Source organism: Acinonyx jubatus, chromosome A2 (genome assembly GCF_027475565.1).
Source record: "Acinonyx jubatus isolate Ajub_Pintada_27869175 chromosome A2, VMU_Ajub_asm_v1.0, whole genome shotgun sequence".
In the NCBI taxonomy this organism is placed as follows: domain Eukaryota; kingdom Metazoa; phylum Chordata; class Mammalia; order Carnivora; family Felidae; genus Acinonyx; species Acinonyx jubatus.
Genome location: NC_069383.1, coordinates 71520441 through 71547751, shown reverse-complemented (window position 1 = coordinate 71547751; position 27311 = coordinate 71520441). Strand labels below are relative to the sequence as shown.

At 36.8% G+C, this 27311-nt stretch overlaps 1 protein-coding gene across 6 annotated transcripts in view; it reads right to left on the bottom strand.

Moving 5' to 3' along the window:
• Positions 1-27311, bottom strand: part of HEPACAM2 (HEPACAM family member 2) — a 41593-nt gene that overhangs the window by 3692 nt on the left and 10590 nt on the right. For 3 of the 6 annotated variants that reach the window (XM_053218454.1, XM_053218453.1, XM_015066525.3), the window contains exons 3-9: positions 26318-26602; positions 15488-15784; positions 5815-5940; positions 5701-5725; positions 5572-5609; positions 4145-4218; positions 274-383 (exon numbers count right to left, since the gene is read on the bottom strand). In XM_053218454.1, coding sequence (XP_053074429.1) covers positions 274-383; positions 4145-4218; positions 5572-5609; positions 5701-5725; positions 5815-5940; positions 15488-15784; positions 26318-26602 — 955 coding nt within the window. Of the gene's footprint in view, positions 1-269; positions 384-4144; positions 4219-5571; positions 5610-5700; positions 5726-5814; positions 5941-15487; positions 15785-26317; positions 26603-27311 lie in introns of those variants that run through there. The other 3 variants (XM_015066524.3, XM_015066523.3, XM_053218455.1) reach the window with 2 other exon arrangements.

The window sequence follows — 27311 nt, the reverse complement described above, 5'->3', positions numbered from 1 at the left end:
ATACCTAGATGTAGATTCACTGGGGGAAACACTGGATTCCAGAGCTCTGCGCCTAGTCCACTGGCCCAAGTGCACAATCCTAGGAGATACTTGTGTTTATCTATTTTTTCCCTAAAATTATTTTCCAGTGGGGAAATTTCTTCAAATGTACAGAAGCTGTAATTTCCTGTTTTAATTTATTTCTTCTGAGTCTTTCAATAAATTCTGGGGAAAGCAGGGACTGAATGCTGAGCTTCTACAAAGTAGCATCACCAAATGCAAGTTCATACTTACTCTGGACAGTCGTGCTGTTGGGCAGGGATGTGCTGAATGACTTCGTAAATGGTACTGTTCAAATCTTGTCCTGATACACCATCAGAGGCTGGAACAGACCTGCTTGGCATCTAGAAAATGTGGCACGTTAAAAAAAAAAAAAATTAGCAGACTAGTAAATAGTGTGTCTACTCTACTGCATGGTTGAAAACAATTGGAAGTAGTGATGATTAGAGAACTAGATCTGGTTATCTTCCCTACGATGTTCATTTCTCCTTGCTACAGTTTCCTGCACTTACCCTATGGTAGTTTGTGTGGCAGCATAGCTATGAAGTCAGAAGAGGAAGAGCTTGACAAAAGCTATCGCTTTTTTTTTTTCTTCATTTAAGAAAAAGAGCTGGCAGTACTGTAAAGGAAATATAATAGAAAGAAAAAATAGCAAAAGAGAAGATATCAGGATAGCTTAGAACCAGAGAGCATATATGATTATCTTTTATATTACATCTCAGTTAGCCTTTTGACACTACTTGCCAATTATACACGCAAGGATGGTTGAATAGAAAAAATAATGCACAACCAAAAGCCCTGATCACACTGCAAGTTAATAAAGACAAGTACCAAGAAATATAGAACACAAAGGCAGATGTTTTGGTTTGAATGCAGTAGTGGGTTCTAAAAACTGAAGGCTTGGAAGAATGTGGAAAGTATTGTAGTATATTTCTGCCTGGTAAAAGCCAACATGCATTTTTATTAAAACTGGCATTCATGTTTTATTAACTCCACTTTCTTGTATCCGATAATGTTCTTTTCCCCTGTAAACATTGCATTCCAATTAGTTAGGTAAAGTCTGGTTCCCCTCCTCATCCCGAGCTATTCCGATTTTCATCACATTTCCTATTTTCAGGCCTCCCTGTTTATACAGCTCCACCTAGAGGACTCTTGCCCTTGATAAATCATCTGACAACTCATTCCAGTTTAGCCTGCTATGTTACATTGGAACATCTTAGCTTTGTGTTTTCTTTGGAAACTGTTTCCATTCCACTTGCTAAAGTTCTCAAAGCGCAGCCCTAGGATATGTGATTCATCCTCTCATTTATGTGCCAAGGAGATTTTGGTTTACAGTTTGTACAGATGACCCTTGCACAAATCAGCTTTGAACTGTGCAGGTCCACTTATACATGCATATTTTTCAATAAATACAGGACAATACTATAAATATATTTTTTCTTCCTTATGATTTTCTTAACATTTCTTCTTTTTTTTATGTTTTTTTTTATTTTTGAGAGAGTGTGTGTGAGAGAGAGGGAGAGAGAGCGCGCGCGCGCGCGCGCAGGTGGGGGAGGGGCAGAGTGAGAGGGGGACAGAGGGTCCGAAGCAGGCTCTGTGCTGACAGCAGACAGCCTGATGCAGGGCTTGAACTCACAAACCGCAAGATCATGACCTGATCTGAAGTCAGACACTTAACTGACTGAACCACCCAACATTTTCTTTTCTCTAGTTTATCTTATTGTAGGAATACAGTATATAAGACAACTATGCATTAACCGACTGTTGATGTTATTGGTAAGACTGTTGGTCAACAGTAGGCTATTAGTAGTTAAGTTTGGGGGGAGTCAAAAGTTACAGGCAGATTTTTGACTGGGTAGGGTTGGCACCCCTAACCCCCATGATGTTCAAGGGTCAAGTGTACTTGAGATCAACTCTTGATTTTCTTTGGTATGGGGGTGTCCAGGACCTATGATAAAAGCAATCTACAGATAATAACTAACTTACTTACCTAAGCTAATATTAGAGCTGGCAACAAGTAATAAATTTGTTCCTTTCATGCCCTTGCTTTCTGTCCAATTCCTCAAAGAGGTGCTAAACGGACAGCAAAATTCCAGCAAGTAGAGAGAGGAGGAGGAGTCCATGTGTACATGTGCCACAACAAGCCAAGAGATTATTCTCATTTTTTAAAACCGCAAAAGTTAGTAATTGAGTTTGTTTTCCTTCTTAACTTCAATTTTGATATCTTGGTTTTAATATTATTTTTCCCTTTCTTCTCAAAGCCATTGCATTTGGCTGCTAATCTTTACACAGAACCACCATGCCAGCTTCTTCCCACATAGGTTCTCCTACACGTGTCCTGCTGCTCATGCTTTTCTTTCTGTTGTTGGTGTTGATTTCTCACTTTTTCCCAAAGCACCTGGCACCAGCAGTTGAAGAACCTTCACTGATTCCTCAGGAATTCCTCAGGAATTTTCGGCTTTGAAGATTGGTATGGCTCCAAATTACATTATTGTACTTATGACAGAAATAAGTGGGGCTTTTGATATGTACTCAAAGTGTTCATTTCTCTGCCCCATGTTCTTAGGGATTATAGTATTTTGGGCAAATAGAGGTCCTCCGAAATAACATCTTGAAACCGAGTACTGATTAATCACAGGCTAAATTTTAAGTTTTTTACATAGATTTCACTCCTTTCTAATGAATTCCTAGGAATAAAAACTGCATTGTTTTATTAATTAAAATTTTTTTAATGTTTTATTTATTTTTGAGGAGAGAGAGAGAGAGTGCAAGTGAGGGAGGGGCAGAGAGTGAGGGAGACACAATCTGAAGCAGGCTCCAGGTTCTGAGCTGTCAGCACAGAGCCCAATGCGGGGTGGAACTCACCAGTGATCATGACCCGAACCGAAGTTGGCCGCTTAACCGACAGCCATTCAGGCACCCCCAAACTGCATTATTTTAAATAAAGAAACTCCCAGCTTCAAAAATTCAATTCTAAGTCTTATTAGCTCTCCAGTTTCCTGCTTTCCTACTTAAAAGCCACACCTGAGAGGGGTGCTTTCTGCTGTGGTGAGAAGCTGTTTGAAATAATTGATCTACAAATATTTATTTTTGTCTTTTTGGTTGTAGAAGTGAAAGGTGAGTCAATGCTGTCTGAGACTGAATAGGGCAGTGCAAAGCTTCGTGATGATGTGGGAGCTGGTGCTGCCGACTTGCCCTCAGAAGGATGAAATCCAATCAGTCTCCCTCTATTACTCACATGGCATTTGTGAAATAAAGTCGGTGGCTAGGAAAATTACTGGATGAACCTTACACATTGATAGAATTCACTGAACAGGTGAGGTAACTAATCCCTAATGACAAATAGTTCTTTAAGAAGAAAAAAAAAGGAAAATGCCTAAAGCAAGTAGTCGGTTTATGGTCCCTTCCCTAAGTGAACTATTATAGGGGAACTCGGAAGCAGAGACCCTACAAAAGTCTATAAAAATGTTAATGAGCTGATTAGTTTAGAGAACATTCTTTATGTCTGTTAAACAAAACTGATTGTTTTAAAAGATCTTGTCTTTGCACACTGAAAAACAAACTGTTGAAACTGACTGTTTCAACAGTGTAAAAGCTCGCCTTCTTGCATCGCAGGCAACTTTAGGATAAAAGTAAAGATGTGCACTTGCATAATTTGGGTTTACGTAGTACCTTTCTTCTGAACAGCATAAGGGTATGATCAATTGTCTCCGCAAAACATGAGGGGAAGTGAAGAAAAAACTGAGGTATAGACAGAGAGTTCAGTGAAGTGACAGGCTGTAGCCATCAAGGTGATGCAAAATGATTTAAATCAGGGTCCCTGATTCCCTATTTGTTCGGTTCTCTTGAACTTCAACCTAGCTGGTTTTCTCTTCACTGAGCTTACCAGGTAAAGAATGTTTACGAATTAGTGTAACTTCCTAATTCGTGTTAGCCTTATTTATAAAGGCCACAAAAGATGCTTTAGCTCCTCAGATCCAACAACATCTTTCTTTACAAAGCGAGCAAACTCTGCTGAGGTAGTGCAACCACTTGACCACACTGCCCAAGCACTTAAGTGAATGCTGCTTACACCTCTGGTTAATCAGCCATTAGGAAAACCAACCCTGAGAACACCAGCAGCATCTGGAAAAGCAACAAATTCATATATTCCGAAGTCTTCCAGAGCATCTTCATGGCCTGAAATGTAAAACAAATACTACTTACAAATCAAATACCTCCATCTGCTATTGTAGTTTTTTTTTTAAGACTTTGTAAAACTTACCGTTATTGTTTGTTTCAAGTGATATGTGTATAAAACCAATTTAACATTTCCTAATTCCCTGTGGTCATATTGTCAACTAAGCAGTGTTGGAAATCACTCATTCCGAAGCTGAGAACTGGAATTGAATTGGGACAATTATTCTTAAAGCCTGATGTGGGAAAGGTGTATCATATAGTCAAACGCACGTGGGCAGTTTTGTCCTTTGTAACTAACTCAGAGAGTTAGCACACCAAGGCTTCAGCCTGGGAATCACAGCATCTCTTAGTCTACACATAGTATTTATTACACCCTGTCAGATCTAAAATAGAGACCACCAGAACTACTAATATCTATGTATAATGTATATTATTCATTTTAAATTATTATATATAATGTACTATTATAGCTGCCCATATGTACAAAATATAATGCAGTGTAATATCAAAATCACCCAAACTATCATCTGTAAAATGATGGGAGTGGGGTGGTTGGGAGGAACCAGATGGTCTCTGGGGCTTGATAAGAGGATGCAGACCCACATTCACTAAGCATCCTGGCATATTAGGCACTCCACCTACATCATTGTATTTAATTCTCCTCACGGCCCTGGTGGAGGGAGGGGGCAGTAATTACCTCCATTATATATGTAGATGAGGAAAGTTGAGGTCAGAAAAAATTAGTTAATTTTCCCAAGGTGACATTGGGAAAAAGTGGCATACAGGGCACTGAAACCCAGCATCATGTGACTCCAAGGCCTGGAGGGTAGCCCCATTCTTAATTTATAACAACTCAGTAGGGAATCAATAGTGAAGGGCAATAAGGGGGCCAGCTGGGGACAAAGAAGCAGCAAACCTGCCAAACCTCCCTGCCCACTGCTCCTGGGGAGGGAGCTGCCAGCATTGTCCCTGCTTTAGGAATGAATGAAGTGAGAGGGTCTTGGGCATTTTCAAAATAATAAAAGGATCAATAAATTAGGATTCAGAAGAACTCAGTGATGGTGGGCAAGTGACTTAATCTCTGAGCCTTGGTTCTCTAGCCTATAAAATGGAGTTCAGTGCCTTTCAGGTTTATTTTACAGATTTGTATGACTTACAGTAAAACCAATTCAAGGGATAGCACTTTGTAAAATGAGGGCACTATTCAAAGTTAAGGGATTGTTTGCATTATAGCAGTTCATACCTTATATGAATTCTATTACATCAATAGTACATTATATATAATAATTAAAATGAGCAATATTAATTAATATACATTAACATTACATTAGTCCCTTTCAGCATAGCCATTACCTGAAAATGTTTGAGCTTTCCTGTATTCTGTTTCTGGTCTGAAAAGACAAAGAGGCATTTCTGTTACTGATAATAACTGAGGAAAAGGCATTCAAGAAAAAATTATATTTGTAGAAATGTATGTATTACCTGCCTTCTAGCTTCTGTTTTATAACTAAAACCAAGAGGAAAAAAAACACAGTAAGGTAATTTTTAGCACATACATAAAACCATTTGTAAATTTTCTTTCTAATTTTAACCTACCTTTATAGGGTTGATATTTTTTCCATAGGAAGAGAAGACACATGGATATAATTAAAAAGAGTGATATTCCGGTTATACTTGCTAAAGGGGACAATGATTTCCCCTTTTGTGCAAGCTTCTCGAGTCCTAAATAAAAAGACATATTTTAAATATTTTTATTAAAGATCAATAATAAATTACTATATGGTTTGACTTTTTTATGCTTTACCTGGGGACATTACTGCATCTGTATATTATATATTACTTATTTTATGTTTATATGTAGAGAGAAAGAGAGAGAGAGAGAGAGAGAGAACATGAGAGAGCAGGAGTGAGCAGGTGAGTGAGAATGAGAAAGACCAAACAGAAGGAATGCACTTATTTTAGGACACACAGCGATTTGATCACAATGGCCTAAATTTGCTAAGGATATTTGTGATTGGAAATGTGGTAAGCTGCCCAGGATACAACTGATGTGTTGAAATAGATGTCGTATATAGCTTATGTCATACTTTCCAATAGTGTTCACCACCATTTAACCATTTAACTTTGATCTCATTGTATCAAATATCCCCAGATGCTAAGTGGTTCTCTCTTTCCTTTTGTCTCACTCTTAGTATAAACCAGGTACATGGATTTTCTAGGCAGGTGGTATGTGATTTTTGATTCTAGATCTAGACTAGAACACCAAAAACTTATCAGAAAGATTATTTTTCCTTATTTTCTCTCTTAATAATTTATATTCTCCCACTGTTGGAAAGCTGGCCTTTTTAGTTTGGAACTACTTTAGCATTTGGGTGGTCTCTTTGTGAGGTCTGAGCCTTTCTTCAGTTACTCTGCTCCTACCTCACAGGTTTGTTCTTTCTAAAGAGCTGGGCAGCTTTGGGTGAGCCACTTGACTGATGGCCTTGATTCTCACACTAGTGAAATGAGGTTAGAGTGAGAGGCCTTTAAGTTTTGTTGTTTCTCTAATATTCTAGAATTTGGGGCAGCCAGAGAGTCTTATATGAAGTGTATTATGTAAATAGGGCACTATCCAGTGGCCTACCAGTAATTGAGTCTCAAAAAAATGTATTCACATATATACATACAAAAATTACAAATTTTAATGGTATAAAGGAAGTGTAGCACATAACTTAGAAATAATTATAAGATACGCAATACTCTTTACTGTTAATTACACATAGCTGATTCTCAGGAAATGCATTTGTTGCTTTTTGCTAAACTCTTATATTTTCCATCTATGGGTTAAATTCAACCATATTTGAAAAAATTAGACTTTAAATAACTACTATGATTACTATGTAATTGAACAAAGAAATAGGTTACATCATAAATGAACAAGTTTAGTTTTAATATGAATGTTGGTTGATATTTAGTGTGATGAAAAGGAAATGACAGCATACATTGGAACTTCATTCATTCATCAATCATGTGAATAACTGCTGGACTGAATAATAGTTTTTGATGCTGGAAGAATATTTCCTCAATTTTTTGTGCCATAGATAATGTGATGGCTATGGACATAATATACTCTTAAATTTATTTGGCATTATTATTTTCTCCATCACTTTCTCTTTTTTTGTCTTTTTTTATTTCAGAGAAAGAGAGAGAGTACACATGGGGGAGGGGCAGAGGGAGAGGGAGAATGTTAAGCAGGTTCCATGCCTGACTCAGGGCTCGATCTCATGACCATGAAATCATGACCTGAGCTGAAATCAAGAGTCGGACACTCAACTGAGTGAGCCACACTGGCACCCCACTCCATCACTTTATTAAGTGTAGACAATCTTACTATAGAACAACACATCCAGTGAGTTTTTTATAAGTAGTATTTTCATGATTAAGAAATTATTATATTATAAAATTATAATATTTTATAATTTTCATTGAGATTTCTTTAAAAAATTTTTTTTAATGTTTATTTATTTCTGAGGTAGAGAGAGACAGAGTGTGATCGAGAGAGGGGCAGAGAGAGAGAGAGGGAGACAGAGAATCTGAAGCAGGCTCCAGGCTCTCAGCTGTCAGCACAGAGCCTGACACGGGGCTCGAGCTCACAAACCATGAGATCATGACCTGAGCTGAAGTCGGCTGCTCAACCAACTGAGCCACCCAGGCACCCCTTCACTGAGATTTCTTATTTGACCTATGGGCTATTTAGAAAACATGTTGCTTTATTTATTTAAGTTGGGAATTTTTCTAGTTTTGTTTTCTGTTATTGATTTTTAGTTGAAGTCTACTCTAGAGGACAGACCCTGTTTGATTTCAATCTTTTGAATACCAAGATTTTAGAAAGATGACCATATACATGGTCATATGAAAAGAGGGTATATTCTACAGTTGTTGTATGTTAAATTCTATATTAATTCAATTAGGTCAGATTATTTTTCTCTATTCCTACTAAGTTTTTGCCTGTTTGTTCTATTAGTTACCAAGAGATGGACGCTAAAATCTCCTACTCTGACTATGGATTTTTCTACTTTGTTAATTTTTGCTATTTATTAGATACACTTTGAAGCACTGCTAGTAGATGCATACAAGTTCAGAATGCTTATATCCTCCTGCTGGAGAGACCACTTTACTCTTTTTTTTTTTATTAAAAATTTTTTTTAATGATTTTATTTATTTTTGAAGGAGAGAGAGAGACAGCATGAGTGGGGGAGGAGCAGAGAGGGAGGGAGACACAGAAGCCAAAGCAGGCTCCAGGCTCTGAGCCGTCAGCACAGAGCCCAATGTGGGGCTCTACCAATGAAATTACAACTAATAAGTCACATCCTTTTTCTGCATGATTTTTCCGTCACATCTCCCCTGAGAATTCTCTTCTTCAGAATCAAAATCCCTGAACGGTTTTATTGTTCTTTGTATGATTGATTTCCACATTCTCTATTATCCTAGAGGTAGAATTTTAGAAACTCAACAAAAGCTAATCTGTTTTACTTCTAAAATATAAATTTGGAAGAACCCATACTCTGGTGTCATTGTCAGTAAGATAAAGGCAAATAGAATACTCTCTTGAAACACCAGCAGGGATAGAAAAGCAAAGTAATAAGGGTGAAATACTAAATATACAATATGATTTGGGCACCACTTTTATCAAGTGAATTCTCTATTTCTTCGTTTAATTTAATTAATTTTTTTTTGAGAGAGAGAGTTGAGAGGGGAAGACGGGCAGAGAGAGAGAGAGAGAGAGAGAGAGAGAGAGAGAGAGAATCTTAAGCAGGCTCCCTGCTCAGCATGGAGCCAGACACAGGACTCGATTTCCCGACCCTGGGGGATTTTGACCTGAGCCGAAATCTGGAGTCGGATGCTTAACCAACTGAGCCACCCAGGTTCCCTTCTATTTCTTCATTCTAGATCATATATTAAAATCAAAACTAGCCAATTTTCAGATATGCACAATTAAATGTATAATCATCATATGTAATTAAAACCAAATGTACATTTGTTTCCCATTTATTTGGTAGAGATGTATCATATCACTAAAATGTAAATAATTTTAAAAATTAAAGTACCATTTATAGGTACAGATAAAGAAATAGTCTCCAAGAAACTAAAATATTTGCTACAGTAAGTCATAACTAAGACTGGAACATAGGTTTTTTTCTGACTGCAAGTTCATTTTTTTCCTGTTAATCCATAGGCAAAGAGTGGTTTTGTAATGGCAGGTAGGCTCCTATATAATCACTTTTACCTTCCACCTTTCTAACACCAGACTTGATGTGTTTCAGCTGTTTCACTTCTTGATAGATTGTCTTCGCCAAATTTCCACTAACCCCTCAAAAAAGTACTGAATGCTGATTTATTCTTCTCAAGCTTCTGTTATGTGCTTTATACCATGAGAAAAACCGTAGGAAAATATTTTAGTATAGTCTTTGCTGTTTTTACCCCCTTAATCTTGAAAATATGCTAATAATTATTATTTCCAAGTACTTCTCATTCTAATGGTGAAGTTACACTCTTGAATACATAAGCTCTTTGCCAGGCACTTCCATGATTCTGAAGCCTGGCAGTTAGTTTAACATACAATGATTAGATGTCTTACATTTGGATAAGACATCTCCTTGCGTCTCCTTCATTTTTAACTTTTTGTCCTTTTTGATTTGTGTTTCCTAAAATGATCGAATTTGCACATTCTGTCCTTCAGAGGATCCCACTTATTCCCTTTACCATTACTTCCTTATCTCTTTAGATTCCTTCCTTATTGTCCTCTTGCCTCTTTTCCCTTTAGCTCTGTTAGCCCTACATCAGAGAACCACCCTATAGTGGCCAATGTCTGTCACCCCAAAACCTTGGCTATGGCAAATCCTTTCCCTGGAAAAAGAGGAATAAGCATAGTCCCTTTTCTCAGAACAAATGATATTCCCTGTTAGGCCTCCTTCTCCTCTAGAGCATCCTGACTATCTCTTGACACTGATTCTCCATCCCAGAACTTGAAATTTACTTCCTTTCACAAAATAAAAAATGCCAAATATGTCAAGGATCAAATCAAGGGGCATAGTTGCTGTAGTCTCAGTTCTAGGCAAGTGTGTCTTGGAGAGATGGACTTCTGAAACCCCCACTTGAAAGTAAGGCAGCAGATAAATTCTGATCCTATTGCTACAGAGAATGTATAGGAATTCTGAATGCAGTTCTAGACACTTGCAGGAGCCCATTCTTTCTTTTAGAGAGTTTCCTACAGTTTAGCTCATAGCATGCCATTCTCTTCATTATTTAAATATGATTGACTCATTTACCAAAGCCCTACTGCAAATGCTATTTGCCCCCTCCTTAGGCAAACAAATAAAATGAAATAACATAATTAAGTGCAAATATGGGCAAGAGGTGTGGTTTCCATGGCATCACAGCCCTGCTGTTTGAGAGACTGCACCCAGAACAGGGCAGCCATATGCCACCAGTCTGCTCGTCCATTCTGAGATCAGAATGGAGTTCTGAGATCTCTCCCAGACAGTCTGCTTGCTGATTATGACAGCTGATTCCTGTCCCTATAGAGATGAAAGCCCCATATTGGGGAGGGTGCTGTTTCTATACTCTCCCATGGCTCCACCTGACTGACACAGTTATTCTGTGCTAAAAGCTCATGGGGATGTCTAAGGTCTTAGGGTCTGGATGTCAGGGCTGTAGTTCTATCTTAGCTGTTTTCTCCAGTGGCCCAAAGTGAAATATGTCTCCTTAAGATCTTAACATGAGAAGTTTCTAGGTAGAAGAAATTAGTCAATTCATTTTCCTACTGTGGATCATTTTCCTATTCTCTTCTGTATGAAATGATGTACAATAGAAATAAATATAAAAAAAAAAGTTAGGGACACTTGGGTGACTCAGTTAAGCGTCAGACTTTGGTTCAGGTCATGATCTCATGGTTTGTGAGTTCAAGCCCCACATTGAGCTCCATGCTGGTGGTGCAGAGCCTGCTTGGGATTCTCTCTCTCTCCTTCTCCCTCTCTGCCCCTCCCCCACGTGTGCGCACATGCGTTCTCTCTTTCTCTCTTTCTCAAAGTGATAGATTTCTCAGGATCACATACAAATTCAAGACATTTCTATTATATCTAAATTCTGAATTATAGCCATGTGGTTCTTGGGAATTCTAATAATTTATATATTTGAATATCTTCATTAAGTGTGAACACTTGAATTCTCATCATAAACTTTCATTTTATATATATTGCATGTCACAATAGTGGTTTAGACCCCATTAAAATTGTAAATCATGGACATTTGCATTCAAGGAAGTCCTTAATCAAAGAAATAAAATCATTTATTTTTCAAATACAAATGCTAATGTATTATTTTAATTGCTATTGTTTCCTTGAAACTTATATTCTAGATATTATTTTTAGTTACAGGTATTTCATAATTTCTCATTAATATGAAAGCATATACATGTCATGGACAAACCAGAGTATCTCTTTGTATATAGCACAAAGTTAGTTAAGGTGATGAGAAAATATACACTATCCTGGATATGTGGTATACGTTCTAGAAAGACCATAGTTTTACTGATATTCTCAGTCAAGAATGTCAAGGGAGGCAGTTTATATAATGATTAAAACAAGGGCTTTGAATTCAGATATTATTTTATGACTTACTAGCTGTGTGACCTTGCCCATTGTCCCTGTTTTCTGTAGTATATCTCCACTGAGACAGAAAGGTCAATTAATGTCTCAAATTAGATGTGAATCATAACCCCGAGGTAGAAGGCACCATCTGGAGTCAAACATCACTTTCTCTGGCCTTCCTCTCCCCAACTGAAAGTCTCCAATAAAACTTTTGATTCTTTCCTGACCTTGTTATTTTCTTTCCTTATTTGTGATCTTGGAGTCATCTTTGACTCCTTTGTCCATTGCCCTCCACAGCTTTTTGCTGAAACTTTTTGGTTGGCCACCATGTTATGTGCCTCACTAAAAACAAAAACGTTCATCTATTTCTTAGTACTAGACTCTGGTTACACCAAATATCTCAGAGGCTCTGAAAATATCTCAGAGGCAGGTATCTTATCCCTCAAAATTCTCTACAGATCTTAACATAGATTGCTTCTCAGAGTGTATGATCAGTAAGTGCTCAAATGGTAGTTACAGGTGATGCTCATTTTTTCACTGTAGGTTAGTGTATATTTAATCTCCATTGCGGAGATTCATTAATTTGGAAAACTTAAAAAAAATCAAATACTTAAAACACATCAATACTACTCATTTTCTTTGGCATTTGTTGCTGTTTGAGTAAAAGTTCTGTGGACATATAGGAGTTGAAAAATAGCTCTAAAAACCACAAAAATGTCACTAATGTTGACAACTCTGAATCCCTCTGAAAAATAAGCACCTGCTCTTCTTATTTACTATAATAACAAATACCTGGTCTTTGTACAGGTCAAACAGGTTTTTTATATTTTGCAAAAGGCAATTATTTGATATAAAGACTGTAGCTGTCTTTGGGCATCAGTAATAAGATCTTAATCAAATATTGGGGGCTTCTGATATTATGAAAATACCTTAGCCAAATATTAATGGAGAAAGTTCAGGCAGTGTGAAAGTTGTCAATGTGGTATACAACTACATATTGGAGCTATGTTTTCATTTGCAATGAGCATAAGGAACAAGTCTAAGATGACACCCAGATTGCTAGTCAACTACTTTATATGCTTAATTATGGCTTGCTTTAAAATTATGTTTTGGTCAGCCACTGAGGTTAAGAGCTGGTTAATCCTAATAAAATTTTAATAAAATAGAAAGCAAATGATGCACCTTAGCTGTTCATATGCCTGCTGTGTATATTAAGCTGTGGTCATTTTGTTAGCAGGAATTTTTTTTCAGTTGGCATTCTCAATGCCTACCCCAGTATTTGGCCAATATTAGGTGCTAAATAATGAATAAATGAGTGTCAGATTTAGAGCACCCTAAACACAGATACGCTTTGGGGAGCTATAAAGGAAATAAATTATTATCTACTTCCCAAATGACACATAACTCAGGTAAAAATTCTAGAGCTGCATTGTCCAATATGGTAGCCACCAGATACACGTGGCTATTTAATTTATTTATAATTTAAAATAAAATTTAAATATTTAATAAATAACATAAATTCAGTCCCTCAGTTGCAAAGCTAAATTTAAATGCTCAAAAGCCACTGAAGCCTGCTTCTGATTCTGTGTCTCCCTCTCTCCCTGCCACTGTCCCACTCATGCCCTCTCTTTCCTTCTCTCAAAAATAAAACTAAACATTAAAAAAAATTAAATGCTCAAAAGCAAATGAAGGTAGTGGTTACCATACTGGCTAGTGCAGATCAAATATTTCCTTCACTGCAAAAATTTCTATTGGATAACACTTTTCTAGACATTGTGGTATTTTCTTCACATAAAAAAATAAAACTTCACCATGACAGTTATACAAATTCCAATATATTCAGGTGATTTCACAAATATGAATACATTCAACTTTAAGGAATCATGGAGGGATTCTATCCACTATGTATTTCTTTATCAATTTGTAGTTTGTTATAGTCTTAGAATTCTTGGTGGCTTTTTAATAAGCTCAAAAGACTATAGGGGAAAAAGAAACACCTTAAACACATAATTGCCACACTTGTGCTTGTTTAATATTCAGATTCCTAGATCCTACCTTCAGGGTCCTGACCCAATAGGTCTGAGGTGTCTTAATGAAAATACATCATTAGACCTCCCCAGGTGATTTTGATGCACATGGCCCAATAGCTACATACTAAAACATTTAGCCTAAGAATTATAAGGATTATATTCTTGCTTCATTTATTCAACAAAATGTATTAACTCTATATCATGGGCCCTAATCTAGACACAAGGGCTGTAAAGACAGAGAAAGAGAAGATATCAATTGAGAAAGTATTGTTTGGTGTTACCTTTTGCTCACTTGTTTCTACACCACTAATAGGCACCCTAGCCACCCATCCCTGCCCAAGCCTGCTGTCAGGTGTTCCCCAGGTGGATACTGACTTGTCTTTATGTGAAAAGCTGAGTCCAGGAAGGACTTGATAGTAGCAGTAGAAGTAGTAGAGGAAGAAGCAAAAGGAGAAAAAGGTGGGGGATGAGGACAAGATGGAAGAGGGGGATGAGGAGGAGGAAAGGGAGAGGGAAAAGGAGAGGGAGAGGAGAAGAAATTCAGGAAAGAAGGAGAAGGAATAAGGAGAGAATAAAATGGGTTTAAGAGGTAGGAAGGAAGGAGAATGGACAAACGTGGTGATGGGATGCTGGGCACAGCAATAAGCAAGAGAAAGGGGTCTGGAGTGGCATTTAGCTTTCTGGTTTAGGTTGGTAGACAACAGGGCCATTCACTTAAACAGGGAATACAGAAATAATAGTTATTTGGGGGAAAGAAGATGGTTCAGTTTTGGTATGTTGGACTTATACACTGCCTCTGGTATTTCAAATTGGAGATAATCAGAAGGTAACTGAGTATACAGTTTTAGAGCTTTAAAGATATAGATTTTGGATGTACCAGTGTTATATGAAACCATGGGAGTGAAGGAAATCATATAGGAAAATAAAATTATATTACAGAGAAGAGAAGGCTTAAAAGGATGGGAATTTGACAAGCATACATTTTTGGGCAGTGATATTTAACTTTTTGTGGATCAATAAGCTTTCTGAAAAATCAGATTTTTCTGAAGAATTTAGAATTAATTTCTAAAGAATGTCAAATTTCACAGACCTACAAAATTTGTAGTTTCCAAGGTGTTGAGACCCTTGTTGAGAACTTCCACAGATTGCAGGTGTTTAAGTGATAAAAGAGGAAGGGAGGCCCATAAAAGACAATGAGAAGAGGAGTCAAATTAGATAGTAGGAAAACCAGATTTCCAACTCACTGAGATTTATTCACCTGAGCTAATGCAATAGCAGATATAAACCCAGTTTAAATGAGTAAACTGCTTCTCTTATGTTCCTGTTTGTAAAATCAAGAGCATAAATGCATATTTAGAGTCATTTATTGAATTCCCTTTTTCTTCATAGTCCTTGAGAGTTAACAATTGAATTCCCCCTCCATTATGTTTTGGGTTTTCTTTCTTTGACTCATAGAAGCCATGGATTAGTTTACTCAGGAAAGAGAGTTTCTTAGCGTTTATCAACAATCCACAATGGCTTTCTCTTCCACACAGGTATAAAATTGGACTATTAGAAGGCCAGCATGCATTTGTGTTTCCTTGGGATCCTTGCCTTTTATGTCACACTTACCTATAGAAGTGATGATGACTGTGAAATGAGCTTCATCTCGCCGTCCCGTTACATTGTTGTAAGCACAGCACACATAATCAGTTGGCTTTTGGGCTACTTTCTCAGATGTAACTTCCAAGCGAGGTCCATGCTTGATGACATATGTTGTATTGTCAGTCCTCCGGATCCAGGAGTAGGTGTTGGGGGGGTAAGAATCAGCAGAACAGTAAAACAAGATGGCTTCTCCAGTGTCAACAGTAAACACTTCCCCTACTTTTAGCCCTTTGTCAGAATTAACTTGAAGTCCATAAGGTCCATCTGCATTAATTGAAAAAGGAAATAAAGGGGTGGCATAAATAATCACAATATAGTTATAGAATTTTGGAGAGCTTAGCATTTTACTTTCTATGAAAGTCTTCATGTTCAACTTGGCAGATAGATCCTCATTTAGATTCCCAATAAATCATGAGGACCTAAAAATGGTTATTCTGATATCCACAACAATGGAAATTATTTGAGGTGTGATTGAACTTATCTGATATAGTGAAAGGCTTGAAATTTAGTGTGTAATTTCAGAGACACTGCCATCATAACTGTCATGCTGAGTTTTGAGTAAAGTATTGATACGTCTGCAATCATGTTAGACAAGTTCCATCTTTCTTAAAACAGAGTTGCACTTGAAAGCACTTTAAAAAATAGATTGTGGCCATTATTTTCTCATTGACAGCCATATTTTGAGTATTATCTGTTTTTAATTCTCAGTTCTAGGGTAAGCCATGCAAATATTTATAAAATACATAGTTTCACATGGAGCACAAATTTGTGCAAATAGATACAGAAGTGTCCCATTAGCAGTTAAAGAATTTTAAATATTCCTCCCTGCAAACTAAGCTTAGAATTCTATTTGGAAAAATAATCTCTTCATTATTATTAACAAATATTCATTGAGCATCATTGACAAATATTTAGTCATGGATATCCCATGGTGTTTGTCCTTACTGCAATATTCTTGTAGCATTTTGCTATTTCTATGGCACCAGAATGGCTGCAGATAAAGACACATTTCCCATTGCTTTCTTTCAAAAATAAAGACAGATTTAAAAATTTTCCCAGCTAGATAAGTTTTTCTTGTTCAGTCTGAATCCTGGCTTCTATTGTAAAAACTTCAAGGTTTAGGTATGATTATGTTCATTTTTCAGCTGGTCATAACCAATATTTATTGGCTACTTTCCGTATAAAGACACTTTAAGTACTTACACAGACTACCACATTTAATCTTTAAAGCGACCACGAGGTAGATGTTATTCCCATTATAAGATGAAGGAAGAAACGTTTAAAAAATTAATTTTCCCATGGTCACATAGCTATTATATAGCAGAGCTAGGATTCTATAATATATGTATTTGATCATTCACATTACCTCCCCAAAAATGTATGTGGCATAATTTTCTGTAACAGAACAATTTCTTATTGTATAACTATATTATTAGTTCCATAATAAGTAATTATCTAATTACATATTAATTCTGTACCCATTTAATCAAGTAATAAATCAAAAAGTCCTGTTTGAGAGATATTGTTAGATGGTATATTTAATATATGAGAGAAAAAAAATGTGTAAGACACAGTTCTTACACTCAAGGAATTGGTAAACTAGAAAAGGCTATGGGTGGTTTGCTCAGTAATAACCTAGTCTCAGAGTTCTGACTTTTTTTTCAATATTTATTTATTTAGATAGAGAGAGAGAAAGTGCAAGCAGGGGAGAAGCAGAGGTAGAGGGAGATAGAATCCCAAGCAGGCTCCATGCTGCCAATACAGAGCCTGATGCTGGGCTCAATCTCACCAATAGTGACCTGCACCGAAACCAAGAGTCAGTCGCTCAACCGAAGAGTCAGCCAGGTGCCCCAAGGTTCTGATTTTTTTTAAAAAAAATGTACTGACTATTCATCTCTCATTGTATGGAATAATATGATGTAATGATTATACAGTAGTCATTATCAGTTATCACTACATTTAATCCTGATTTTGTCAATTGTTAGTTACGTGTTCTTCAGAAGTCATTTAAACTTTTAGATCTCACTTTTTTCACCTTTACTATGAAACACTGACTGGATGAATGGTTGACAAAGTTCTTTCTACCTTTGAAATACCTTTGAGTGATTAATGATATGCTAAAGCTATTTTGGATACTGACAAGCCAACCTCAAATTTGCGGATTCCCAGAGTGGTTCTCTATTATGTCAGCATTTTCTGACCAATCTATCATTGGAGAAACACATTTCCTAAGATAAAACAGGAACTGAAGATGCAAAATAATAAATTATATTTAGCTAGGGAACATGCACTTTACACATTCTTGCTTCCTAAAGACACAGACATCTGAAGGAAACTTACAGGTTTATATTTATATATATATACATGAGATGATCCTGATTTCAGGAAGCGAACATAGAAGTTAGTATCTTCAAATTTGAAGTAATCAGGAACAGGAGATGAATAATTAAAGTGAAAAGAAATGAATACCCTTTCCTGTAACTGTGCTAGCTGTACTAGAACCCTGTCATTTCAGGCTATGATACAGTCTCAGGGGGAAAACCACTCTTTCAGAAGTGTGTGCTAAATGGAACCCTTTTATTCTGAATTCCGCTAAATGTAGGTTGTATAATGGAAATGAAAAGTTGTTTTCACTCACTCGACCAAAATCAATATTGAGATGTTACTGTGTGCCTAATATTGTTCTAGGCATTGATATGTTACCGTGTGCATAATATTGTTCTAGGCATTGCGGGGGCAATCTGAGGTGTGATAGACAGGATTCCTGTGGCTATTCTCCCGGGCTCAGTGCAGCAACAGCATCCCCTTACATTGTCAGCATTGATAGAACATTAAAGAAGCAAAGACCACCAACTGGTGGGTATTGGTTATGCTTCATATTGTAGGAAACCAAGGGAAGGAAACAACTACGGTTGGAACAGCAAGAGACCCAAGTCTGTGCACAAAAACTAAAGTCTGAGAGAGCTTTTCTGTGAGCTGTGATAAAGAAGAGAAGTGTGGTCATAAAAATACAGCCATTCAGTTTAAGTCTCTGTTTTCACTGGCTTTCAGAGTTTATAGAATGTGACTATAAAAACAAATTGCTTGATAATTTGATACACATAAAAATGAGTGATATTCTTTTCAGTGTGCTGATGTTACTCGAAACTTTTTGAGAACTCCTCAATTGGAATTGCCTTAGGATCCTGCCACATAATGGAGTATTCTCAAAAATAGTAATTCTTGGGGCGCCTGGGTGGCTCAGTCAGTTAAGCGTCTGACTTCGGCTCAGGTCATGATCTCACAGTCTGTGGGTTCGAGCCCTGCATCGGGCTCTGTGCTGACAGCTCAGAGCCTGGAGCCTGCTTCCAATTCTGTGTCTCCCTCTCTCTCTGCCCCTCCCCTGCTCATGCTCTGTCTCTCTCTGTCGCAAAAATAAATAAAAACATTATAAAAAAATTAAAAAGAAAAAAATAGTAATTCTTTCATTTTGTAGAGTGGACTCAATATGTAAAGGAAGTCCACTGTCAGAGCCAAGTGGTGAATAAGGTTGATTACCTAATTTAATAATATTGCTCTAGTTTCAAATAAAATATGCTTATAAAGAAAGGAATCTTAGCATATCTTTCCTGTATGCATGTATATTTTGATTTTTCTACTTCCTCATTTGTTGGGTTTCATGATTGGCATAAACTTTTCTCCTCTGCCTTAATTAAATGCTATATCTGACTCTTCAGAGTTAGCCTCAGAATCCCTCAAACTCTCTCGGCCCCCATACAAACATTTCTTCCAGTTCCTGGAATCTAATACCTTGAACCATTTAAATTCCTTTCTTCTGATATGATTTATTAAAATGTAACATATTTTATCTGATTATACAAGAAATATATGTTCATTGCATAAAACCCTAAAATTCAGAGAATCATGAAGATGGAAAGAAAACTTATTTGTTATTTTACCATTCAAAGAATGAATATCCATATTTCAGTGTATGATTTTTAAATCTTTTTTTTTAATTTTTTAAAGTTTATTTATTTATTTTGAGGTGGGGAGGGGCAGAGACAGAATCCCAAGCAGGTTCCATGCTGTCTGTGTGCAGAGCTGGGGGTTCAAACTCATGAACCTATGAGATCATAACCTGAGCTGAGATTAAGAGTCAGACGCTTAAGTGACTGAGCCACCCAAAGCACCCCGATCTTTAAATCTTCTATACTTCTCTCTCTCTCTCTCTCTCTCTCTCTCTCTCTCACACACACACACACACATACACACAGATTGCCTTTCTTTCTTTCTTTCTTTCTTTCTTTCTTTCTTTCTTTCTTTCTTTCTTCCTTCCTTCCTTCCTTCCTTCCTTTCTCTTGCACTCTGCACTCTTCACTCTTAGAATGTTTTTTCTTACTACACTATGATGTTATTTCCTTTTGAGCACTTTAGTCTGTCCATCTTTTACTGTGAGGTGTAGCCTAATACATTATTCATCAGAATGGGCAATCCAATTGAAGACATTTGGAGTGATTCAACCAGTGTGGCCTCTGACATTGAAAATGAAAGAAGGATAATTCTATTTTGACTTTGGATTATGGTTTAGTTTCTTGCCTGTGGCAGAGAACTCCCAGTAGAATTAAACCCTTTGCCTCAGAAATGGCTGTTTACTAAGTGACTTATAAAATCACATATCATCTGTTCTTTTTCACAATTTATGACTGGGCGGGAACAGTACCTAAATTTCCATCATGATGCTGCTTGCCACCCTGCTTGGGGAGCAGATGGTAAGTATTTACAGTGAATGACCTTTTTTTTTTCCTTTAATTTTTATCACTTAGAGTACTTCCCTGCAGCCGTGCCATATGTTGCACACAAAATACAGTGGTTACTGGGTTATTATTCACAACAGAGCTGGAGGGCATAGACATTTCATGAACTACAAGTAGGTATTTGTCTGAATTACTGACTTGACGTTATATTCCACCAAATCCAATACCAGGTTATGACATCATGACCTCATACATACATGGTCAATCTTGACAGATTCTGTTATACTTTTTCTGCTAAAATAAAAAAATAACTCCTGCTTTCATGAAGGAAGCTGTCATAGAAACAGTGCCTTAAGAGAACAGAGTAGTAGATTCATACTGAAATTCTAAGTTATGATGTAGACCTCCATGGGAGAATTTTGCAATATGACATTTTTATTGAGGAACTTTTCTAAAGATCAGAAACAAACACACAAAAAAACAAAAAAACTAAATGAAAGGCCAAAGCACTATAATCGAGACGCTGTTATCTTATTATGGGAATTTAGCCTTGTTACAGCATCCTCAAGTAACCCTGTAATTTGAAAGGGATATGAGGAAAGCTGTTCCATTTTAGTCAAGTTCAAGAAACTCGTATTGAGTTGGTTAATCTTAATCTGTGTCAGGGAGTATTGAGATGAATAACGCAGAGCTCCTACATGGGATTGGGGTGCTTATGAGCAGAAAGACTCCAGTGCAGTGAGTGCCAGGAAAGATGGTGCTACAGGAGTACAGCAAATCTCTTTTCGACTCTGAAGAGGTGAGACAAGGCAAGGGCAGATGAGCCTTTCTGGGGAAGATGATACTGTGAAGGAAGAGGAGGGTGCAACCAAGTGAAGAAAGGGAAGTGGGAACATCAACCAAGGCACACATTCCCAGTTTTCATAAAATGATATAGACTGCAAAAATAAGGGTGCCACATCAACAGAAAGGATAAATGACCAATATTTCCATTATATATTTTATTTAATTACTGTAACCCCAAATCAAACCAATACAAACAAAAACAAACAATAAAATGGGCTAAAATAGCAACAGAAAGAAAAATTTAAAAATTAATGAGTCTGGGTTGTGTTTCTATATGTTATGTAATAAGTAATAATTATTTAGCACAAACTAGACCATGATGTTTGATTTTTGAATCAAACAAATTATGAGTGATTGAGTGAATAAAAGAATGAATGAAGGTCAGTAAGATGAGATGTTGACTGAGTGAAGAGTTTTGCATTTGAATGTAAAATTAATCAAGAAAGAAAATTAATAATACTGTATTCACAATTACCTCTTAATAAGACTAGTAATTGTTCTTAAATAATTTACGTAATTCATCTTTATAATGTGTGAGTGGAACATACATATGTACATTTTATAAATGTTCTTCTTTCTACTATCTGCCATTAGTCTTTAATCATGACTGACATTTCTCTGTGAGATTTCCATATACTATATCTAAAAGAATGTAAAGAAGGAAGTTCAGTCTATAATAGAAGACATGTTCTGCGAAATCTGAATTTATTCAGATGGGGATAGTTTAATTCTTTAAAATAACACAGGATAAGAAAGAAGATTCAAGAGTTTAAAGCATATAATATTTAATATTTATAGAAAGGATTATGATTTTTCCCTCATTTTTATTCTTTACACATGGTATATCACCATATTCTATGATAATAATGAGATTGGGGCATGAATTTGTACATGTCAAAAGAAAAATCTTATTCTTACTTTGCCAGATTAAAGTAAATGATATAGCCAAACAAAAGTGTATTTAAAGATGCAAAAGATACTTTCATGTATCTGTGATTGTTTATGCAATTTCCCCCAGGAATTTTTCATTTAAATCCATGGCTAGAGTTTAAAGGTAGGCAAATAGATGAAGAGATAGATAGATATAAGAAAGAACTGATGTAAAGAAACTATTTTCATGTAACCAAAATAACGTATGTTAACCAATGGTAATGTTTGGGAAAGACAAATGTTCTTCTCAAGGTATTCTTTCCATTTTCTCTTTGCAGGCATCTTCTAAATTACCCAAGCTCTCCATAACTTCTTGCTGCCATGTTTCCAATTATGTCAGAATAGTTTTGGCACAAGGGAAAAAAACAAGAAATAAAAAAGGAAGAAAAAAAAAAGCTAAGATCATTGAGTTCTTCCTATGTGCTGCTCACTGGCTTCTTTATTCATAAAATCTCACCTAATCCTCCCTATCCCTCTTGAGACAGGTATTAGACTTACACTGAGAACTGTAGATAAGGAGATGAGGACATGGGATCACTTACACATCCTGCCAATGGCAGAACCAAGGCTTTAACTGAGGCAGTCTGAATTTTCAGCTCAGGCTCATCACTACTGTGCTCTCCACTGCTCTCCCAAATGACATGATATTAACTAGTATTTAATGTGATTGAAACAACAGATCATCAGTTAATAAGGAATGTTCCACCATAAGCTCACTTCCTACTGCCTCTCATCTCACTGAATAATGGGAAGTTCCTTGGGATTGATATTCAGTGGATGATATCTGGATGGTTTAATATCTGGTTTTGAATTTTGTACCTTGTATGTGAAGGTAAACCATTTAGACCAAGCAATAAACAATGTAAAGATTTATCTACATAATCCTAGATTTCATATACTTGGCCTGCTCATATTTTTTTCACTGTGTTTAAATAACTTCAGTACTTAGGTCTGTGCTACTTGTAGTTGAATGCAAGTGTTAATTCATGTCAGAAAAACTTCAGTCAAGAATATGACTACACTTATAAACAGACCACACGAAATCTGAATTTTTCACTCCAATGCAATGATTGTCATGCAGATAGGCACAGTTTATACATTCTTTGTGAATCTATTTCTCAGCCTACACTTTAAGACAGACAGAACATTTTCACAATGTTATCTGAATATAAAATTATATAAAACTGTAAACGTTCAGCCATGAAAATAATGCCATTGTCAAACACAATATAATTAATGACCGTAACAAATCTTAAGTAAGTTGCTTGGAGTGTGTGGCATTTTGGTATTTCTTGGTAAAAAACTATAATTTCCTTCTTCTTCAGCACTTTTGAATATAATTTGGGGAATGATTAATCTTTGAGACAATGCATTCTGGACTAGGGTGGACTAGGAGTTAATCCTCTTAGGTTCCCCTACACCAAAAATGAATTATACGATGTATGAAGTTTGTTTTCTATTTCTATGTGAATAATACTTTTCAGAAAAAAATATTTCAAATTGCTCTTAGATATGTGTAGTCACTCTTTATAGTTCAAAACTGATGACTTTTTCTCTCTGTATTGTAGGTCAATATGTCCTACTTCCCCTTTTTTTTCTTTCCTGTATATACCATTTCTATAATTGTATGATGTTTGTGATCTAACTTGAAAACGTGCTCTTTTGGCAAACATTTTTTGATTTAGCCTAGAATATGTATGTCTAAGTATTAGCTTATAGACCATTCTCTAGTCTTTTTATATTTGGACCTTTGTTTAAAAAATAATTTTTCCTCATTGTTTATCAAATAATACCCAGTGTTCAAAGCTCTCAATGATTTAACTCAAACATATCTATCTGACCATCTAGCCTACTATGCCCCTTGCTGTATCCTACACTCTAAACTGGACCATTTGCCTAACCTTTGACCTCTGCTTTGTGTTTGGTTTCCTGTAGTCCCCATCGCCTGAATGGTTTTTCCAGACGTTGCCATTGCCCCAATCATACCCATACCCAAAGGTCTATCTCAAATTTCACCTTCTCTCTAGCCAGAAGGAATGTTTTCCTTCTCTGAATGAAATTCATCTATAGCCTCATAATATTGTAGTGCTAGTAATGGCTAACAGCGTACTTACTATGAGCCAGTCACTGTTCTAAGCAATTTACATGTAGTAACAGATTTAATCCTCACAGTAACTCTATGAAATAGGTACTACTATTATTACCATTATTTGGATGAGGAAACTGAGGCACAGAGGGGTAAGGTAGTAGATCCAGGGTTTGCAACTAGGGCCCTGGCTCCTGAGTTCATGTTCCTAGCTACTATGGTCCTTTGTATACTTCCCTATGGTATCTACGACATTCTATTTTATACACTTTATTGTGCACATTTTCTCACTTCTGCTGTAACTATAGAATAGCTTCCAGTTCCAAGATTCAATGATTCTGTTTTTATTGGCTTAATTTTGCTGGTTCAAGCAAACATAACTGTAAACCTGAATCATACCACTGCACTCCTCTCCTTGCAGTCGCTTTTCCTGCTCCATTGCTGGAGCTCAGTTTTATCTAGTTGGAAAAACCTACATTTGGTACATATGGTGCTTTTCTCCAAAAAGTTAGTAACACACTTCCTCAAGAGGGCTCTATCAATTTTCTATTGAAGAAAATAGAACTGACAACATAAACAGCCTCTGTTTACTGAACGCTTGCTTTGTGTCAGTATTTGGCTATTTTTCAGACAGTACCTAATTGAACCGCAGCCATATGGTGAGGCGGTTTTAACTATCTCAGAAAGGTCAAGGAATTTTTTTTTTAAATTTTTAGAATATATTTATTTATTTTTGAGAGAGACAGAATGTGAGGGGCAGAGAGAGAGGGAGACACAGATTCCAAAGCAGGCTCCAGGCTCTGAGCTGTGAGCACAGAGCCCAATGCAGGGCCTGAACCCATGAATCATGAGATCATGACCTGAGCCAAAGTTAGATGCCCAATCGACTGACCCACCCAGGCACCCCAAGGTCAAGGAATTTCTTAAGTTCATATGGGTAATGACAGAATCAGTTTACCACTTAGGTCTGTTTACTTAAACACTAGGCTTTAGGCCTCTCCTAGTATTATTATACAGATATACTTGAAGATTAAATAGATACACTTACCACGCTTAATTCTGCCCTATGGTTCACCTAGCTGAAACCTCCACCCTCCTGCCACAGGGGTGAGTTTTCCTTTGCCATGCCTCACTCTTTTTGTTACACTGTTGTGGCTAATGCTCTAAGCTACATAGTGACTGATATGAAGGCTTCCCAATATGATAGGTCATTGGTTCTCAACTAGGGGAGATTTTTGTACCCCTCCCCACACAGGGGACATATAGCAATGTCCAGCGACATTTTTAGTTACCATAATTGCAGGGGGTGGGGGGGAGGCCAGGGATGCTGTTAAACATCCTATAATACATAGGACATCCCCCACAACAAAGAGTTGTCCAGCCCAAGATGTCACTAGTGTGGATGTTGAGAAACTCTGTGTGAAGCTGAAATTAGAATGCCATATTAAACTTTAGAGGTGGTGCCATGGAATAGAGGGGACTGGGAAAAATAATACAATAAAGAAAGAGGGATCTTGGTTGGGTTAGGATAATAATATGACATAAACTGAAGAGTTTGATGAACTTAACTCTGTATATGAGATTAAACAATAACAGCAACAATGACAGAAGAAAAGAACCAGAGAAATTGAAATCTGAAGTAATTACTGATCCTCTGAGAACCTTAATACCTACTTTCAGAATAATTCAGGTTTTTCTGACTATGATCCTTCCCGCACCCAGCCTCTAAGAACGGAGATGAGAAAATGGGCAGAGAGAACAGCCATAACCTGGGATACTATACCCATGCATAATCTGGGAACATTCTTTCTGTGGTCAGCAACAGAACACATCCTCTCCCACTTTATAATCACCAGTTCTTTGTCCTTGGGTTGGATAAATTAGTCCTTCAGCATGGTTCTGGGTTTTTGAAACTGAGGTTCCTACTTGCTACTGGAAGTAAGGTCACACAATGGACTAAGTCAGAAAATGTAGCCTAAAAGGCCCATGGCCGGTATCTCAACCTGAACTTCAAGAAACAGGGTTGTGCTATGAGCTGTATTTCCTGACAAGGCAGTGTATAGGAAATGTAATTACAACTAGTACTGTATTACAGTAGCTTAAAAAACAAATGACAGCTGGTATTGATATTCTCTGTGACGACAACCCTTGTGTAAACTACCCAGAAGAAAACGCATGAGTACGTATTTTTAAAAAACTTACAATATATGGTAGGCATAATGATGTCACTTTCCATCTCACTGACAGGATTCTTCACCAGGCAAGTGTAATTCCCGATGTCTTCTTTGGTCACTGGAGCAATATGAAGGGTGTTGTTTTGGAGAGAAAAGGAGGTGGTAGAGCTGGTACGGACAGGTCTTTTGTTTTTTAGCCACTGGTAAGCCACCCGGGTGCCCTCTTCCACGAGGCATGTCAGGGTCATGTTCCCCACATACTCCACAGCGCCAGAGGAAGGCTGAATCTGTACCACTGGCTTTGTGACAGGATCTGCAATATCAAAAGAGACAAAAGTGATTTTTGCCACCACAGAGTTATAATACAAATCTGTGCGGTCTTTCAAATACCAAATCCTGGGGAAATGAATCTAAAATTTTACATTTTGTAGATGTGGACGGTTCAGAAGATAAAGAAGAATAAAAAACTAATGGAAAAATGCAAAGTGATAAAATACAAAAATACCATTTACACCAGAAATAGCCAAATTCTAGAATGTACTTTTCAAGGATTTTCTAACGAAAACCTTTACTTTATAGATAATGCAGTTAGTGTAGAGAACACCAGCTTCCTTATTTCCTGTGCATTGTACTGTCTCCAACACCATAAAGGTATATATACTCTCACAGGCAAATTTTAACAAGACATTTCCCTCTTTTTGGTTTGTTCTAATATCTCAAGAGCAGCTGGTTGGGATAGATGAACCTAAATCTTTATCCACTATCTGAAAATATAAAGCTCAGATACATTATACTTGTGGAATATTGAGGGAAAGTTTTAGAGAATCACATATTCACCACTTACTTTTCTTTCTTTGTGAGTGAACTAATTATGTTTTAACTGCTGTGGAATTGCAACATTATGTTAGCCACTTTACCAAAACCAAAGCCTACATTTCAACACTGACTCAGTTTGAAAATAGGATAAAATGTGTTATTGCAATTACATCCCATTAGAGACATAAAAGACAAATTCAATAGTG